The sequence below is a fragment of the Amphiura filiformis genome, chromosome 16, assembly GCF_039555335.1.
Source record: "Amphiura filiformis chromosome 16, Afil_fr2py, whole genome shotgun sequence".
Lineage (NCBI taxonomy): Eukaryota > Metazoa > Echinodermata > Ophiuroidea > Amphilepidida > Amphiuridae > Amphiura > Amphiura filiformis.
The window spans coordinates 47,305,253-47,326,027 of NC_092643.1; the positions used below are offsets into that span (position 1 = coordinate 47,305,253).

Consider the following 20,775-nt stretch of genomic DNA (forward strand, 5'->3'; position numbering starts at 1 on the left):
CTGGGTAACATTTCGTTGGAAAGCTATCAGGTATCTATATTAGGTAATTATCAGGTTCGTCTAACTTTTAATTAAAGTCACGAGTTCAACGCATTTTAATATTCTATTATATCACATTGCACTGAATCATATTGAGTGACTCAATGAATGACAATTGCGGAAGTTTTATTTACTTCGCTGCAAAGCGCTATGGGTAAATCCAATCACGTGATCAACAAAACCACCTAAGCTTAGAAAAAAATATTACAATTCGATTTATATGCCTTTCCTGATTTATATAAAATGCAATTTTTGAAACGTTTATGTATATTTTATATATAAAAGGTATAAATAAAGGTCATTATTATAGCGTATTTTCAAGAATACTTGTTTTATCTCATGTTTTCTGTAAATGTTCGGTGAAATAATTTTGTGGGTGCTAAAGGGTCATTTTTTCGTCAGTCGCCGACTGATTTCCGATCGCTGTGTGTGTCGAAGGAAAAAATCCCGAGAAAAATGTTATGAAATTATCTATTTCGGGCGGTGTAGATATCCCTGTTGGTGATTATACAGTGTACACAATATATTTGCCATCTCTAGATCCATTCAAGAACAAAAATTATCACAATGTCGAGTGAGAAAATGACGGTGAGATATACAATTTTTTCTATCATTCACGATCATCGTCGTGTATGCTCTCGCACAATACAGCTGAATGTATGCATGTATGATGCGAACCGCGGAACCGCGATGATCATGATTGTTGACTGTTGCTTTAATATTTATGAAATTTAAGCTACAGTTATATTATATCCGAAAAGTACTTAATTTTATTCATTCACTTCAGCCACACATTTGCCATGCAAAATGCCAGTGCCTATAAGTATAGAAAAATTATTTAATTTGTGTACATCGTGGAATGGAACGGCCGGCCCATCATGTCCGGACCATGACATGCTCATGATGCTGTCCATGACTGCGTTGTAAGTAAGGCTGTTGTACGCAGTCTCGCAGATAACCTCGCACAGTCGCACTTCTAGACGCATAGTCATAGATTAGCATTGTACACTCCTGTATATTTATAACAAGCGTAGTTGAATGTTCTACGATGTACACGAATGAAATAATTTTTAACATTATAAAAGGGGGTACTACACCCATTGCATATTTTTGCGTTTTTTTTGCATTTTGTGAAGATTTGAGGGGAAAAAAATGGGACAAAGTGGTATGCAAAATGAAGGGGCAAATCTATTTCTATTGGTGGCATCGGTATCAATGTAGCTTACAACATGCTTTTATAGGTAGAAGCCAAGTGAGTACATTAGTGATGTCTAATTGTCCAGTTTGCCACCTCAAAGATACAGCTTGTAATAAGTACAGCTTGTCTGCAGTGCGATACTCATACATATGAGGGAGTATATCTGGTTCCATACAGCAATACGCAGTATTGCTGTCTGGTAAGCAGGTACAATTGAGACGTTGTGAATTGAGGCGTCGGAGCCGGTCAAACACAGAGGACTAGCCTACATCCCATATCCTACTATCACTCAAACAAGCAAATCTCTTCACGAATTCACTCACCTTGCGATCCTACATCATCAGTTGAAACAAACATCTAAGTTTCCAAAAACAACTTTGTCATTCCTCAAAACTACAAGTAACTTCATTAATAAAAAATTGAAATCATACTATTACCCGTTATTGAAAATTTTGTTCGATTTATGTGAACCAAAAGAACGCATGAGTCGAGTTCAGTTTACCAAAATGGTATCTAGCTCCTGCCTCCTGGTCACCTCAGATATGACGTCAGTATCAAGCTGCTTATTAAAGCGTTTTGGGTCAAGCTGGGAGAAAAAAATCCCAGGTCGACCAAAAATAGCGTATCGCACACGATAGACCACCTAAGTTCTCGTAAATCGGTTTCTCCCAGGTCGACCGTAAATTTTGGGTTGCCACATTCGGCCCGCAAACGCCAGGATTTTTAGCCAGGTCGACCCATGACAAGCATGCAAAATAGCCCTGCATACGTGCCCCGACCATGGCGATATACATGTGATGAGTATAAACCATTGTACGGCATGATTCATTCATAACTTTGTGCAAGCGCCGGTGTGACTTTTTAATACGATATCAGTTTCAGTGTCTTGGCATCTATTTCAATTCAGTCATAGGCCTACTCTCATTTTCGTATTTATTTAATAGAGTAGGCCCTATTCTTGTTTTAGTTTGCAAAATACAGAGGCAGATATATTCATACTTCCAAGTTTTCTACTTTCTTGAATTTGCGTCAACATGTAGGCCTAAGCGCTTAAGCTTACATCCAAACCGGGCATCCAAGTTCGATGGACGGTACTCGGACTCGATGTTTCAGACTTTACTTGTGAGAAAAGGAAAGTAATAAATTATGAGAAGAGGTCACAAATAGGATCAAATTAAATAATCCAACAAAGAATCGCCCTGCCTAAGTGCCGGACATAGGCTAGGCCTACATGTTTTAAACTTTATTATTATCCACCACGAATAGAGTGCCAATTTCTATTAGCCTAGGCTGTCTTTCTATCAACAAACGTGGAATCTCCCAGCTTGACCAATTTGGCCTTATTAAACGGTGGATCGGATTGGTTGAAATCAACGCCACGTTTTTGACCTTACAGGGGTCAGAGATATGCATATTCATGTATGAAAACAGCGATGCGGATATAGTATCATCACCGAGAACTGAGAATTGCGACATTTTCGATGTTTATACCGGGAATTTCAGACACGGAGACTCATGGAGATTTCAAAAATTCGCCCAAAGGTAACCAAAGGGTTGGGGATCGCATTTTTAACTATCACTAAATGTTTCGGAATTGAGGTCGGCTAAAAAGTAGACAGTTTAGGGGACTGTAATTGGTGTAGATGTCACATTTTGAACAGTGAGCGATAAGTGACCAATTTCATGCTCAGCACAAGTGACTATCTTTACACAGGGTAATGAGGGAGGCACTAATAAGGAAGAAGAAGAAGGTAGAAAGCTGAAATTCACAGTACTATCGCTATTCGCTATACATATATATAGTCTAAGTAGAAAGCAACACTTCTGTTAAAATTTTGGGTACGATTACCGAATAGGGTGCAACTTGCTAGACTTGAGTCCAGTCCTCGTTTACGGAGTTTAGGGTTTAGGGTTGGGGTGGGGCAGTCTTGTAGTAAGACTAGTAGAGTTGCACCCTATTCAACAATCGCTCCAAATTTTGCAAACAGACAGACACAGACAGAGTTGATTTTATCAGGCTTGGAATTTTAGATTTATTTCAGGATTTCATGATAGTTTACTGTGAAAACGACCATATTCATATCCACTACAAATAAAGAAACATGTATTTTTATGCTGTTAATTGGGCTCCAAGGATTAAGAATAAGATGCAGGAACTCTTGAGTTCTCTTGGCGGTCATGAATTATTGAATTACTTTAATCTGCATTTACAATTCACTGGGTATTGTTTGTGTGACAGAATCCAATAGAGGCCGTCAGCGTAACGTCATATGCTGCCATCTTGTGGGTAGGCCTACACGCTGCGATGGTTGTTCGATGACTTCGATCTCCATGCGTGAACAGCAAAATCACTGTCGATGCGTGATAACAGCTGCGTGGCGATAACAGCATGCGCGTAGTGTCCAACGCATGAACACGCGTATCATTTGTACCCACAAGATGGCGAAAGGCTGACAGCCTCTACATGTATAACCTATGCATGGGAAGTTGCAAACAGTCAACACCCAAACCTTGTTGTGAGGGTCAGTAAAATAAGTAGCTTTGTTGTATACCCTGATTCTGAATGATCATTGGGCAGTGAATGGCTGTCATTTATGTATACCGGTTAACCGGTACCAGTACATAAATTGTACAAGCGTAATGTGGAGACCATTTCTCATTTAATCATTAATTGTGTTTTGTTTACAGAAAGCAATCCAGCTTGTCACCAAGGCAACTGAGGAAGACAAAGCTGAAAATTATGAAGAAGCATTGAGGCTATACGAACATGGGGTTGAATACTTCCTACATTGTATTAAATGTAAGTATCTTGTAGGGTGTTAACCCCGGGGAGTGGGGGGGCACATCATAAAATTTTTGGTGAGTTTGCTTTCCTGGAATTCAGAGATGGTTGGTCATTTGGAGCTGAGAGCGTACTGGTAAAAAGGGGGTCTTTAGGAGCTGCGAACGGTCAAGCAATCAAGTTCCAACAAAATTGTTTGTTAAATTTCAATTAGTCACTAGGTGTGTAATTTAACGATTATTTGTTTACAATGTATCCGTTCAAATGGACCACAATCCGGTTGGTTAACCGTTTAAACGTACCAGTATGTTTTTAAAAAAAGTTAATTTAAAAAAAAATTATTGGAGTTCCAAAACAAGTCAACAATGGTTGATAACAAATACTGGACCCTTGTATAACAATGTGAAATTATTTAAGAAAAGTGCACACAGAATTTGAAAAGTGCACACCATATTTTCATCAGAAATGTTAGTGAATGGAGATGTTCAATATGCATTGAATGTCACCATTCATTACAACTTCTATGTTTAAACGGTTTGTGATTTTCCTAAACGGATAGTGCATTTGCTGTCTGTTAAACGTGAAATGTGTAAAGGTTTACACCCCTAGTAGTCACACTTCTAATATTTTGTTTATTCTAGATGAAACACCTGGAGAAAAAGCCAAAGAAAACATACTGAGCCAAGTGCCAGACGTACCTAGAGAGAGCAGAGAAACTCAAACAGTATATGGATAAAAAGAAGAAGAAAGGCGTGGAAAGAAACCTCAGAAAAGTTCAGAATCTAGTAATAACAAAGGGTAAGATACATTAAAAAAAAAAAAAAAAAAAAAAGGTTTGTCTCAAAGCTCACGAGAAATTTAAAAACAAATGCGAAATGCGATTTTTTTTTTTTTTTTTTTTTTTTATTCCGATTTTTTTTTTTCATGGTATTTTGAGAAAAAAGTCTGATTTTCACTAATTTTTCTGGAAAAACAAAAAAAATTTTTTTTTTGAAATAAAAAATGTCCGTGATTTGTTTTTTGTCAAATCTTGGGATTTTACAAGCTACAAGCAAGCTTTGAGACAAAGCTTCTTTTTTTTTTGGCCTAATAGGGCATTTCGTGATCCATAGCCTCATCTCCCACACTTTTCTTTATACCACTGGAAACCTCTGGCTACGTAATGTTTATGTACAAAACATTTCTTGCCGATTAATTTGTTTAGCAAAAATATCGTCAAATTACAACAGTGGCCTATGGAGCAGTGTAATACACTTAATTATGCATACATGTAACTCGCAAACTCAAAATCGGAATCAACTGAAAATTTGTGAAAAAGCGTTTTTCGTGGATATCTACTGAAAAATGTCATAAAAAGAGGATGCTAGGATCAAGAAATACACCTTTAATTTAAAGATACTTTCGGAAGTCTTAAGGGTAATGCATATTGCATAGAATTAACAGAATGTTCTTCTTGTCAAAACCAATTAATTTTACTGACCTGACAGTTTCGGCCATCTTGGTCGAAGGCCATCATCGGAGTGATGGTACTTGATCCTTCCTTCTGGTTGATTGGTCACCAACAGGTCAGGTCAGTAAAATGAATTGGTTTTGACAAGAAGAACATTCTGTTAATTGTATCAAACAAACCTGATGAATTTCTTCAAGAGCATATTGCATAGTATCCTTCAAACTGAGTATATATTCGATCACACACATGCTCTGTGTTTACTTCTGTTTTCAGAGCATTGAGCCAATTGATCGATACCCATTGGTTTTGCAAGTTGAAAAATTTTCACTTCCTAGTAAAGTGGCTTGGCACTTGTCATATGAATGCATCAACAAACCATATCCTACAAAGTGGATCTATTACATAAGTTGCTAATTAATAATTTACCTTTCTTTAAGGGTAGACGAGGTATTGTTGGTCGAAGCAACCTAAAAATTGATTTTCATTACCTAGATCAATATATTATTGAAAATTAACACCTTGATGTTTTGCAAAAGTTCATTCTACAAACCGTATACTCTGCAAACTTGCTTAATTTATTGTTGTTAATTAGTTATGTACGTTTTGCAAAAGTGTTGTTGTTTCAGCCCTCTTCACAACGTAACTCAAGAACCGCAGCACCTATAAAAGTATATCTGTGATATTTTAATTCTTCTACACGCTTCGCTATGAATTGAGCAATGCAATTTTTGCCAAAGCTCACTACCATTCGTAAGATGCTGTGAACTACCAAATCACAACAGTTTAAAATAATTAATAACCTTAAAGCAATAATCACATAAAGGCAATCACATGCTGGATAATATTTCCAGGGTTACACATCGGTGGGTACCCTCCATTCCAAAAGCAAAGACATGAGACACCCAAAGCAATGCCCTTGGTGCCTTGGGTTTATTTATGCGTAGGTGTGTCTTGTCCAGACACAGTTATCAGTGATTCTTACAAACCTATTTCATTTTCCTAGGCAGCATATCTGAAGCATGCATAATATTTAACTTTCAGTTAATTGTGAGATCTTTTATCTCTGTATGTTTCCAGGAAAAGTAAAGGAGGGGACAGTGACAGTGATAGTGAGGAAGATCCAGAGAAGAAGAAATTATCATCACAGTTGCAAAGTAAGTAGACTTGCTATAAGTCTTCTGGCTATTCATAATCATCATGATCATTGATATGGCCATAAACATAGACCATATGTGCAGAAAACATTCATACTCTTTAGTTAAGCCTATCTATAGTTTACTCTAGCCAAGAATTTGCTCCACCCTAGCCTAGCAATACTGTAGGGAGAATACTCTGTCTGCAGTTATACACACTTATGTACTGTATGTGGATGTATTGGATTGTGGCGAGAGATTTGCATGCTTTGTCGTGCCTTTGGTGATTTACATGTAGTGCAGGATACTGGTATATGTGAGTACATGTGGTGTTGCAAAGTTTGCCTTGGTTTATAGAAAAACCAAAACAATATACAAATAATACAATGCTAGTAAGCCATGGTGTAACTAAACAAGTTTTTAAAGAAGAGAGTAAGAGAAAAACAACCAAGGCTACAAAGTAAGTTTTGTGAAGACTTAAAGTGGGATGTAATTGTTCAAAGCTTTATCAAGAATGTGTATTCTGCAGTATTGGTCCAGTACATGTTCCTGCCCTACCAACATCAAATGAAAACAGCTGACATTCCAAAACTGAGTTTTCACCTTAACGACTTCAGAGCAGACAGTTGATATCTACATATACGTACATAACCTCTGAAAAATCCTAAATCTAACCCTTTTAAAGATTAATTTTGTTTTGCTTATCTGGGTAACATTGACTTTTATTGTTCAACAGGTGCAATAGTGGTAGAGAAACCTAATGTGAAATGGTCAGATGTGGCTGGTCTAGAGGGTGCCAAGGAAGCACTGAAGGAAGCCGTTATTATGCCCATCAAATTCCCACAGTTATTTACAGGGAAGAGAAAACCATGGAGGGGAATCTTATTGTATGGGGTAAGTGGGGGTGTGTGTGTTAGGGTGTTTGCTCTTACCAATGTACATTATATACCAAGGTTTTGTGTCAGTACCAGATACCCTTTGTAGGGTACCATATCCGTGTGGGAGAAAAATCATGGACCCCATTGCCAAATTGACCTCTAGGAGGAGTAGGTCATTAAAATAATCTGTTTCCCAAGTAGTTTTGATATGAGAATAGGATAGATGCTTCAGAGTCACTTTTGGTTAATACCACTTTTTTACCATGTTTTTGTTCACATTGTTTAAACCAAACAACACTGGGGTACTGAGAAAAGTGTGAGCTTTCTTCTGCAACTAAAATCTCAGTTTTGATGAAGAAAAATAGGAGATTTTAGGCTGCCAATCTGGTCATGCTCCTTTATATAAACCCTAAAATTGCCCATAGGTTGTTAGAATGGGAAGTCAAAGAAGAAACAAAAAAGAATAGAAGATGAACAAAGAAGTCTCTTGGTGCCCCGGTACTCAAACCTTAGCACACGATCACCGACCGGTAGCCACAGTTGTTTCGTCCAGTGGCCTGTTCAGCGATAGGGTAATTGCATCATGTGGGATGTGTGCATTCACTCGGTCGGACATCCGGGAACATTGCTCGAGAAAGGGGAACTGCACATGCGCTGCACATGCGCACACTGGTTTTACAAGGCTATTTCCCCTTTGTGACGTTAGCCCGACCAAGAGAATGCGCAACATGGTTATTCTTGTGGTATTTTGTGGTATTTACTGTTGTTAGCTTATATTATGGATGCTTCAAAATGGTTTTCCTTCATATTGACTCTTTGCTGAAGCAAGGCTAATGAAATACTTTTGTGTAGTGTATTTATGACCACAAGATATTCAGTTTTGGCATTGGAACTCTTATTACTTAAATGGTTTTTTTCTGTTTTTTCTCTATCTAGCCTCCTGGTACAGGTAAATCATACTTAGCCAAAGCTGTTGCGACAGAGGCCAACAACTCATGTTTTCTTTCGGTATCTTCAGCTGATCTTGTCTCCAAATGGCTTGGTGAAAGTGAAAAGTAAGCCAAACAATAACTTTGAAAGTTAATGAAAATTTGATTTTAACCATGTAAGATATAAGAACTTGGCATGATAGTGAACATGTATGCAGTTGTAACAAAAATTGAATATTTGTTATACATACATTGTCTAAAGGGAAGGTTTTGCTTAAGTTAAGTGCCTTTTGCGAACATGACAGAAAATTGAGCAGTAACATTGTATGGTAGTTAGACTCACTAAGAAAAACAGTTGCCAATTTATAGATATAGACCCAACCAACTTTTTCCCCTGGCTTGTTTTAGGCCAAAATTAACCGTATTTCAACATTTTTAGCATCTAGTCTGCCATTTTTGCATTCCAGCGATTGAATATCAGCAGCAAAAACATGTATAACAATCCTCATTGAATAGTATGTACTTCCACCGGTGTTAACCACTTTTTAAGATGTTTTTGTTCACACCACGTAAATAAAATTTATTTTAGGCCTTAACTATTACCAGGATTATGATGAGAAAAATAATGAACTTGAATCTGATATCAAAAATTGGATGGCTAGCTGTTGGATCAGAACAGGTCATTGGTGGATTTTCCATGGTCAGAGGGATTAGAGGGATGATAAATTATAATGGTCTACTACAGTAGACTATGTAGTGCCATGATTGCCATTAGTAACATGAATGTGTTTTATCCCATTCAAACAGACTTGTGAAGAATCTATTTGAGATTGCCAGAGAAAACCGACCTTCCATTATTTTCATTGATGAAGTAGACTCTCTGTGTGGTTCAAGAAGTGAGAACGAGAGCGAATCAGCCCGCCGTATTAAGACAGAATTCCTAGTACAAATGCAAGGTAGGTCAAGAGGTTTTTACAAGCCGACGACGAACGTCGGCTTGTTCTGTCTTCTTCTAATTCTTCTTTCTTTCTTTCTTTCCTCTGGCAACCTCGTGACATTTTGCGTGACTTGCCACGTTTCGCCCTAGCTCTCTTGTGCTTCGACAGATTTCAACCATACTTGAGCCAAATGACCACTGGACTAGGCCAAACCTTACATTTGACTTTGACCTGACTGTGACCTTTGACCTTGACCTTATGGCCAAAAATGTTGATTTCACAAAAAATGCTACTCCTTCCACAAATTACATGCAATGATCATGTGACTCATGCATATGAATCAACATGTGGCAGTGCTTAAAACTTCCTAAAAAGAATTGAGGTCAAAGGTCATTAAGGGGGCATTTCCGGTCAAAATCTGAAAATTTGTAAAAAAAATTCAAAAAATCACTGTCTGTACAAATTACATAGCAGAGAGTCGCCATTAACACACATGCATTGCTATTAGCCAGGGTCTTTAGGATGTCTACAGTTTTGGGGTCAAATGTCATTAAGGGGTTACTTCCGGTCAAAAACCAAAATTATCAAAAATGTTCAAAAAATTTTTATCTCAAAAGATAAACAGACCAGAATAATATAACCATCACACATGAATCAGTGTTCCCTGATGTATGCATGGTATTTTTATTTTCGGGGTCAAAGGTCATTAAGGGGTCACTTCCTGTTTTTAGCTGAATAACTTTAAGAATTTTTATCTCGACAACTAAACATAGTAGAATTTTTTTATTAAAATTGGAACAATGCATTTTTTTGGTTTACATAAGGTTTTTTTTTCATTGAGGTCAAAGGTCATTAAGGGGGTCAAAAGGTCAATCAAAAATTTAAAAAAAAATCAAAATCCATGTGTAAGTTCGATTAAGCTGAAATTGACCAGGAATATTTCTTATGACATCCTAAGCACAATGCAAGAGCAGTTGACCCCATCCGTAACCCAGGGGTCAAGTTATAGGGGTCAAATTGCGGCTTGTACTCAGCGTCTGTTGACTCTAGTTTCTGTTTGCTTCATGATAAGTATAGAACAGAACATTTAATTGTTGAGAGCGAGCATTGATTATAGAAAATCATAAAATTGGTTATCATTTAACTTGACCAAAACTCGGCTATACAAAACTAACAATTAGAAATAACAAGGTGTGTTTTTTTGGCTAGAAGCCTGTAAAACTTTTTGAACATTGAGGTTTTAGTGCTCTCAGCAGCAATTATCTCCACAGAGTTACATGTTAAACACTTTGTTGCAAACCATATTTGATGTGTATTGATATATTATACCTTGCAGGTTTAAATAGCGATAATGACCAGATTTTGGTGCTAGGTGCTACCAATATTCCTTGGGTTCTTGACTCAGCTATCAGAAGAAGGTAAGTTTTAACAAAGTTTGCCTTACTGGCAAGAAGAATAGTAAATAAAAGAGGAAAAGTTGATCACTTCACATTTGTTTTTGAGATCAGATAAGCCAGGTTTCAAAAATATTTATGCTGATTTTGATCCATCATGAAAACATTTGCAGACTACTCAAAATTATAAAATACTTCTGTAAAATCAAGTCAAAATGGCTTTAATGGATAAAAAAGCGAGTGTGGGAAATTCATCAAAAATCCAAAGAGATTGCAGGACAGACTATTATGCTAGTTTTTTATTTCCAAGAAATTGCCAGGCTTTCACCAAGAACTTGCTCTGCACCAACATGAATAAATCAAAAGGTGTAGTAGAGTGATTTCAGCTTGGAATACATTTTGGGGTAGCATTTATTTCAGACTCTGGTTTATACCAAGTTTGTCTTACTTTTAAAACAAACTGGCTAATCTTGGCATCAAAAGCACTTGTTTCATATGTTAGAAGTCTGAAAATGTGGGGTGGGGTGGGGGTGGTGTTCTATAGTAGCAGCTGGCCTCAGGCCAAGGGATGCCTACAGATTACAGTTGGTAGCATTTTTTATGATGACTATTAGACAGGTAAGTCAGCAAAGTAATGTGTCCAATGAGGAAACAGCCAGTGTCATTTCCTACATTGGTGATGTAACATGAAGGTAGAAAGCTTATAAGCAGCTATTTATTTATATTTTATTTACAGATTTGAAAGACGAATATACATCCCACTGCCAGAGGTACAAGCTCGTATAGAGTTATTCAAATTAAGCATCGGCAAAACAATGACAACTCTGTCAGAAAAAGACTATAGGAAATTGGCTGAGAACAGCCCGCGTTACTCTGGTGCTGATATCAGCATCGCTGTTAGAGAGGCTCTCATGGTACCTGTGAGGAAAGTACAGTCAGCAACACACTTCAAAAGGGTGAGTTGATCTAAATTTACGGCCCTTGGACCAATCCTAATAGTGGTTGGCTTTTCAGCAGCTTTGCAATGTACAGTAAACATAGTAAAACAAAGTGTTGGGCCTCAAAAACACAGATATTTGACATTTGTTTGGCTCTCAATGGTCAGCGAGCTATATTATAATTGAGAACCATGGCCTAGATGGTCATAAAAAGTACTTGGGAGGAAGACAAAGCAGCGTAGAAATTTTGAAAATAAAAATTCTTAACAAAAAATTACTGTTGGATAGTCGGATGAAGTCAGAGACTCTAAATCAGTCATGGAATGATACGTTTCTACATAAAGGTATAAACTAAGTGGTGCTTGATTAAGCATTTCCCCTTGCTTCATTTAGTTTGGTTAAAATATAGTGTGCATTGAGCTACAGATATAGGTATATTCACATCTTCAAATATAAACTCCTCAAAAAAAGTTTGGAAACTTACCAAAACGGCTTTATATCACAAAAATTTGAAATCTATTTCCATATTATTTCATATCAATACAAGCATTGTTCTTTCCTGTCAAAAATGACACCAAATTTGTGACCATAACTTATTTAATTGTTGAGTAACTGACTTTGAAAGACAAGGAGGTCTCAAACGAAATGTGCCAAATCTGTCATTGTCTGCGTCATTTGCTTCAGTAAACATGAATAAGGAATACAACACTGTTTCATTAAAAACGGTTTCAAAGTACTGCCAGTCTCACGTACCGGTCTTCTGCAGCCGGTGTTTTTTCTTGGATGGCCACTTCTGGGTCTGTCTTTGACATCTCCGGTCTGACGAAACTTGACTTTTAGCTTGGAGATCATACTGCAGGAAAATCCAAAAGTTGCCGCAACGTGATTCTGAGGTATGCCAGCCTCCAGCTGACCAATAGCGCGAGCCTTATCCAGGTCTGGTAATCGAACCATATTTGATTAGAACTTTCTTGCAAATGACCACTGTGAAGAAGTGACCAGCAAGATAGGTTGACTTGCGTTGATCTGTTTGAATCCACATTAGAACTGCTAATCCCATCCTAGCACTTTCCATTCAACATGATGTACTGCAAACAACTTTTCATTCATTCTTTTATTCATGCATTAAACCACTCGTTCATTCATTCGGTGCAATAAGATGAGCGCAGATTATGGTCAGTTTCGCACATTTTCTTTGAGACCTCTCTGTCTTTCAAAGAAAGTTACTCAGCCGTGGAATAAGCTATCGTCACAAATGAGGTATCATTGTTGACAGAAAAGAACAATGTTTTCGCTGGTATAAAACAATATGGAGATAGATTTCAAAATTTTCTGATATACAACCGTTTTTGAAAGTTTCCAAACTTTTTTTGAGGAGTTTATAAAGTTTATCTATGTGGAAAGTCTTCTTGGTCTGCATTTGGAACCGTGCACCATCAACCCCTAGCCAATATGTACAGAGTTGGCACTCACAGACAAGTGCACCCCAACACATAAATTGTTTGGCATGTTTAAACTCCATGAAACAGGAAAAGTATAGTAGTGGCAACTTAAGTACCATATTTGAAGCAATAGTTCAATGCATCTCTGTATATGCGAGAGTGGTATAATTGTGCCGCCTTTACATTTGAGCGTACTATGCTGTGATTTCAAGAAGGGCACTACATCTATTTGCAAAGACCTTTCACACTGCACGATTTGGCACAGTTTAATCACGTCATTAATCATCATCACATCAGCACCTCATTCGCAGATAAATCTGCATCGCGCAATGCTACGCAGAAGTGACATAGTTCTTTTAATGCAATGGGGTCAGCCAGTGTGAAAGGTCTTTGCAAAATAGTGTAGATTGACCATTTGTGCTACAAATTTTGTACACATATAAAAGTTAACTTTACCCATTTTCTAACCCCAACACAGGTGTCAGGTGAGGATCCCCACAATCCAGGCATGATTGTACATGATTTATTAGAACCATGTTCACCTGGGGATCCTAATGCTGTACCTATGACATGGATGGATGTACCAGGAGAAAAATTAAGGGAACCACCCATCACAGTCGTAAGTAAAGTGCAAAGTTTCTATATTTGTATATTTTTTCAGGACAAAGGCATATCACAGCAGTAACAACGTAGGAACTGCTGAGGGTTGGCCTCCTTTTTGAAGCTGGCCCATAGTTTGCAGTTGGAGTGTGCTTGGGGAGGGCATTCCAGATATGTGCTTTGAATGGTACAAATAATAGTTGATAGCTGACAATATTTGATCTTGGGGTCTTGACTGCAGAGCTATGACATCTCACAGACTGTCTGAGATGGGGATCTAGTATCTGGATGTTAGGCATTAGCTGGCACATGAGTTTATTAGCCTCTTCATAGAATATACGGTGGAAGAGTGTAGCTGCTCCAACTGCCCTCAGATGCCCTGGAGTATGAAGTAAATTTAAATTCAAACAAACATTTGAGCTGCATCACTGCTCTTGCTGTTAATTCTTACATGTTTTGATCTACTATGCTAAGTCATAACATGACAATTGTGACCAAGATATGACACACGCTATTGATTTTAATTTATTACTATACAGAAAGACTTGCAGCAGGCTCTCTCCAAAACAAGACCATCAGTAGGAGAAGGCGATATAGCGCAGTATGAGAAATTTACAAACGAGTTTGGTCAAGAAGGCTAGCACATGCTAACGTCATAATATGTAGCTTAGGATTTGATACTTCAATAGGTAAGTAAATGGCTTTAATGGGCTATTCCAGTTGAAATCCACACTACCCCTGTGGAAGATTTTGGAAATATATTCCACAAGGGGAGTATGTTTTTCAAATGTAATTGGTCAGAGTTATTCATTTTGAAACCCATACTCCCCCTGTATTATGGCTTTACCTATATCTTCAACAACTGGAGTAAGTATTTCAAATGGAAGTTACCCAATTGTATATTCTGTTCAAAATTGATACTCCCTCTGTGGCAGACTTAAGCTAAATCTTCCACAGGGGTAGTGTGGATTTTAAATGGAATAGCTCAATGGATGGGGTGTGTAACATGCTTGCTGTCAATAGTGGACATTTTAGCACAAAAATGGCTGAAATTGTCCTCAGTATGGCAGTTGAAACCCCATTCACACAGTCCACACTTGGATAATTGTGTGAGTGGTCCTCCTTTTGAGGTAACATTTTGACGGCAAAAATGTGTGTTTGTAAATACCGGTAAACAAGGACTTTTTTCGTCAAGTTTGTTCCTTTTCATTTATTCATGCATATTTTTCATGTGTGTTATTTTTCAGGGCCAGCAGACAGAATATACTGAGAAAGTGACTCCTCACCAAACACATGGAAATATTACCAATGCTCTTACCATTATAATAAGTGGCTCTTGGTGCATTGTACAAACAGACTTTAAAACATTTGTATATATTTATTATAAATAGTACTTTATTATTTTGCTTATTAATCACTTGCGAAATGGACACAGGCTTGAAAAGGACATCAAGTTGATACACGGTTTCAGCCAATTCCATTGGGACCTACACTGACTTACATCAGGGTTGTCAGTCCAGCAATTTGGTAGCCTATTTCGTGGACTTCGGGATTTGCAGCACAATATTTGACGTATGTCCCATGGAAGCCAGTGGAGAAAAATTGGGGCAATTTTTCGACATTAGCCACTGTAAGTTTGGTAGTTTTTTGAGAAACCAATGGTTTAGGAATTTGTTGACATTTGTAGTAATTTGAAAACCTGCTTTTGGCTGCCTAATATGTGGATGTTGGCAGTGGAAATCGGACATGAGGATACAGTGCATATCTTACTAGGTTTAGCGTCAAACATCTAGTACATTTCTACAACTTGCAGCAACTAAGAAAGGCAATCTTATTTTTAAATCCTGAAAATATCAATTTTGAGAGGAAAAGCCATATACAGAAATGCCCTAGTTTTGCTCAAATGCCATAGAGTTTCTCCAATGCCCTAGAGTTGCTCAAATGCCTCAAGTTACTCTGCAGGTAGTGGGGGGTGTTGACCAGAAGTATATTTGCTGTACCATACCCATGTTTTACTCTGTAACATAAACTGGTGGTGTATAGAAGGTGGGCACCATTTTGAACAAGTAAATGTGATTTTAATAGGCTTACCTGATTCAAAGAGAGAGAGAGAGATGCTTTTTATTACATCTTGGACCACACCACTTTAATACTATTTTTGTGCATGGTAGCAAAGTGTTTATTTTCAGCTGTTGGTCAATTTTTGGATATTATAATGCAAAATAGACTGGTGAAAGACAATATTTTGCCTTCTCTCCGTAAGGAACTCCCAGAATTTAAACAAATGATTTTAATTAGCAGAAAACTGTAAAATGGGTTTTGCAGAAAACAAGGAGCTCAAAATGATCAAAAGGTTATGTGGGTCTGAAGTTATGCAATAAGAAAATTTTGTTGCATTTTTGCATACTTGCTGGGAACAGCAGTGGTGTGCTGAATGCGTTATAATATGTTTCTACCAGGGTTAATGCTAGACCAAGTTTTAGGGTCTCTTGACAACCTCTCTGAACAAATTCTATAAATTAAGGGTTTATCAATAGAATTCATGGCATATGAGCTTATTTATGCTGAGGTGTAACTGGGGCATAAACAATAAGGCTTGTTCATATATACCCAAAAATATTTTGTACCAGGTATGGTTCTTCCTTAGTGTCATATTTTTGTAGAATCAGCCTATTGTCAAGACTTTATTGTGGGATTAATAATCATTATACAGCTTTATGCACTAAGTTGTATAATCTCTGAAATATGAAAAACAGTGGATTTTTATGTGAAAAAACAGTGGCTGCAAACAGTGGCTTGCATCATAATCTCTGAAATCTTAAGTCTCGACACTGGACGGAGTCTGCGTAGAATTTCAAGAAAGGTCCACCATTGTTATCCATGGTGACAAAAACAATAGAATAAGACAATTTTCCTACTTTTTGTTTCTAACTCAATTTTGTTAAGCCTGGCTCCAAATCAAATTCCACAATTATTGTTATAGTGGGTATATATGAATATATGGTTTTAAAAGTCAGGTGCTTTAGGTAAAGTGCTTTATTACATATATCATTTCATTTTGTGATTGGTCTTTTAATGTTAATGTAGTTTGTGTTAATTTGTTACTGTAATTTAATTTCTCTTTGAAATTCTGAAGAGAAATATGGGGAAGTAGGTTTGTATTTTGTTGCTATTTAAACATGTCATATTCTTAAATTGCCAATTTAGGAAATATCATACTCTATATTTTGCCAATTTCTGAATTTGCTTAATTTCCATGATTGTACCTGAATGCTTGAAAAATAAATGAGGAAATAATGGGCTATTCCAGTTGAAATCCATACACCCCTTATGGAAGACATGGCCTTAATCTCCCACACAGGGAGTGTAGATTCGCCCATTCATATCCCCATATGGAAGATGAAGGTCATGTCTTCCATAAGGTATGTGTGGATTTCAACTGGAATGGCCCAATGCATTCAAATCCGCTATGTCTGTTGTAGGGATGCAATTGTCATTGAGAGAGGAATTTAAATTTTCAGAATTTACTTGAATTGTGAAAAATATTATAATAGTTACATGGTGAACAGTTTTGCAAAATATCATGTGAACTTTGTGACAGTATATGGTCAGAGTTTGTGCATAATGAGATATGTAATGTATGTAATCAGATAGGATAAAACTAAGAGAGTGGTTGCATTAAAAATAATAAACTGTGAATTTGGTTTGAAATGTTAAGAATCTGAAATATATTAAAGGCATGATCAGTGATCCACACAAAACAATTTTTTTTAGGAATGGCTTATATGTGTCACATGAAAAGAATTTGCAAAAAGGAGGAAAACGGCAGTGTTGATTAATATGAAGCTCCCATTCAATTGTATATATAGTGTGTCTCATCTTAAGTTGAGAGTGACGCCATGTTGGAATTCGCAGTGGTAGATTCAAATTGGTGCGATTGCGTCACCAGCGTACAGACCAATTGTCCTCCTATGCGTATCATCGGCATATGCATACGCCCTGCGGGATGAGGTTAGGGTGCGTTATTGGAATCTACCACTGAAATCCAACATGGCGTTATTCTCAACTTTAGATGAGACAGACTACATGTATAGCTACAAGTGTCTATATGGACAGCCTGCTTCCAACATTAACTAAAATGTTGTCTATTACCCTCATTAGGCCATGTTCAGTCATAATATTTGCAGGGTATGTTTTGCTGAATTTGCTCTTAGCAAAAATCAGATTTTCGATGATTTTTTTAATTTTCTGATTTAGGTAATCAGTCACTGATAGTGCCTTTAAATGTTTTCCTACTGTGTACAAGAGAGCATTGTAGGAATTACATGATTTGAAAGGGAATCAAATTCACTGGGATGAAGGTTGGGATTTGATTAGCGTATTCAAGTCAATTCAAATGATTCAATAATGTTCAGGGTTGATTGATCTGAGAAATGGGAGAGATCAAGAAAATCAAAGACCACCTCAAGTAACCTCAATGTTGTTATCATATAGTTGTGTATGAGAAAAATCGGGTGAATCCAGAAGTATATTGATATTTTGTGATAAATCCTCATCAAATAGTGACATATAGCTTTGGCAATACTTTGCACATGTTAGAAGTATGATTTTACAACATTTTGGAAATAACTTTCAAATGTTTAACGCGGTGTGCTGCCAAAGTTTCAAAACCCTACCCCTTTTTTAAGGGTAATTTTTACTCAAAAATGGCAAAATTTTGTTCTTTTACTAGGGCAATGTTTTCTCCAAAACATGGACCCATGTCCAAAGATTTTATTTGAAATACCTACCCCCATGTCCAGGAATTAGTTGTGAAAACAGACCCATTTGGGCAGCATGTCCTGGTATACTTAAACATGGTGAAAGTAACCGCTCTGGGGGCATGTTCACCACTCTTTGAAAAATCCCATTGCCAAATTACCAATGGTGTTGATTGCTTGTTATTATGAATAACGCACAAAGGATGTTATATGGTGTCTTTATTACAGTTACTAGTATATAAAAAGGTGAGTCAGAATGAGCAATAACATGTCTAAATGAAAACAACAAAAACATTGAAAAAAACAACCACAGTGTGTTAAATACTACAAAAACAAAATAATAAGTTATTTAGTGTTGAATTGAATTAGGGACCTGGTCAAATGTGCTTATACAAATAGGTAGAACCAAAGAGTACCGACTCCACATGTTTGTACATCTACATTATGTACTTGGCATAGTCCTGTCAGGATGTCGTGCCAAGGTATGTCGCTCATGGAGGGCAAAAATTAGTAAACCTCCACATTTTTTTTGTTTGCCATGCACCAAGCAAACTTGGATTCAAAATGCATGCTTGTTTTTTTTGCGTGTAATGCGAAAATGCACACCAAGTGCTGCATGCGCAAACCTTTGTGACATGTAATCTTTGAAAGAAGCCAGTTATTGTTCCATTTAAATGCCCACCATGAGCAACAAACTAAAATGATGGATTTGCTATATCTTTACACATGGCAATTTTGAGTTGGTACTCTTTGTTTCTAATCTCTTTGGCTTAAACATGTATGAATTAATAGATGGCCACCTTCACAATTCTTGCGTTTCACAATACGATGCGCCGCCAGCGGTTACTCTTGGCAGTCAAATTTTTGACTCCAGAGTCGACATCGTCGTTCTAGCTGCTATTAAATTTTCATGCAAGTGTGATAATAAATATATTGAAAACAGCTCCACGAAGGATTCCCTGTGATCAATAGATAGAAAATGGATCTACTATGATTGTAAATTGTTGTTTTAGTGTGCATTCGCATGTAACACCATTATAATGATATTTAAACCCACAATGATGCATGTTCCTGTATTGTATTCGTATTACGCGGGCTTTGGATGCCGACCTTTTCCCATGATGCACTGCGTATTTTGGACTCGACCCAGCAACCGCTGGAGGCGCTTCGTATTGTGAAACGCGAGAATTCTGTAAAAATTACACCACTTACGTTAAAATAGAACTCCATAATTGTGTGAAAGTCTACAGAAGATAAGTGTTAATTTTATATGCTTTGTGTATTATGTTTTGTGAATGTTTTTCATGATTATTATGGAGTTCTATTTTGACTTAGGATTGTGTGTTGAGTGTTGAGTAAGGTTATAATGGTGTATTAAATATCAAACTTTATTTTGTACAAGTGAACAAGGCCTCTCTACCACTGACATTTCAATCCCCCCATTATTTGCCATATTTTAGGCAAACATGTGGCTATTCCAGTTGAATCCATGGAAGACATGATCTTAATCTTCCACACAGGGAGTGTGAATTACAAATGGGGTTATCTGAATGGGTGACTCCATTTGACTCCCTGTGAGGGAGATTAAGATCATGTGTTCCATAAAAGGTGTGTGGAATTCAACAGGAATAGCCCTTTCAGCCAATTCCTGACTAGAAACAAAAAATGCATATTTTTGATGAACAATTGAAGACTGAAACTTCAGAGATTCAAATCGCCCGAGAACTGGTTCTCCTGAAGGTTCTCGCTGGATTACAACTACGAGAACCATAATTGGTTCTCGTAAGCTTCCAAGTCTTACAATCTTATTAAAAATATAATTCTGAAATGTTGGGAAAAAAGTGTAAGTGTCAATTTATTGTACCATCACAAATGGAAACCCATGGACTTAAACTGCAAAAACATTAAGGCCATAAGGGGAAGGTGTGTTAGCCTTATGATTTCTCCTGTTTTTTCTCAATATTTTGCGGGAATCAAAAGCCTGGTTTGGATGAGAACCAAAGGTTCTCACAAAAGCCCTTTGCGAGAACCTAAACAGGTTCCCGCCACTGATTGGGAATTTGAACCCCTGAACTTTACAGTCTGTCAGGCAGTCGTGAAGGTCTATAAATATGCTATCATTTAGCTAATCTGTTTAAAGTCCACACTCCCCCTGTGGACGATTTTGAAAATATTGTCCACAGGAGGATTATGGATTTCAAATGGAATTACCACATTAACCATCTCTATTTGAAACATACCCTCCCTCTGTGGAAAATTCAGGTTGAATCCATCCTTCTCAGAGGGTGTATAAA

General features: G+C 37.1%; 1 protein-coding gene across 1 annotated transcript; it reads left to right on the forward strand.

The window, feature by feature from the left end:
- The first annotated feature begins 426 nt into the window (after window positions 1-426).
- On the forward strand, window positions 427-18,873 carry LOC140136106 (vacuolar protein sorting-associated protein 4-like). The gene is given in 14 exon segments (XM_072157811.1): window positions 427-627; window positions 3,926-4,037; window positions 4,661-4,698; window positions 4,700-4,765; window positions 4,768-4,817; window positions 6,547-6,623; window positions 7,339-7,496; window positions 8,417-8,535; window positions 9,217-9,365; window positions 10,684-10,765; window positions 11,478-11,697; window positions 13,600-13,740; window positions 14,261-14,410; window positions 14,969-18,873. Coding segments are annotated over 13 exon segments (1,335 nt in total). The 5' UTR covers window positions 427-606; the 3' UTR covers window positions 14,363-14,410; window positions 14,969-18,873.
- Window positions 18,874-20,775: the final 1,902 nt, after the last annotated feature.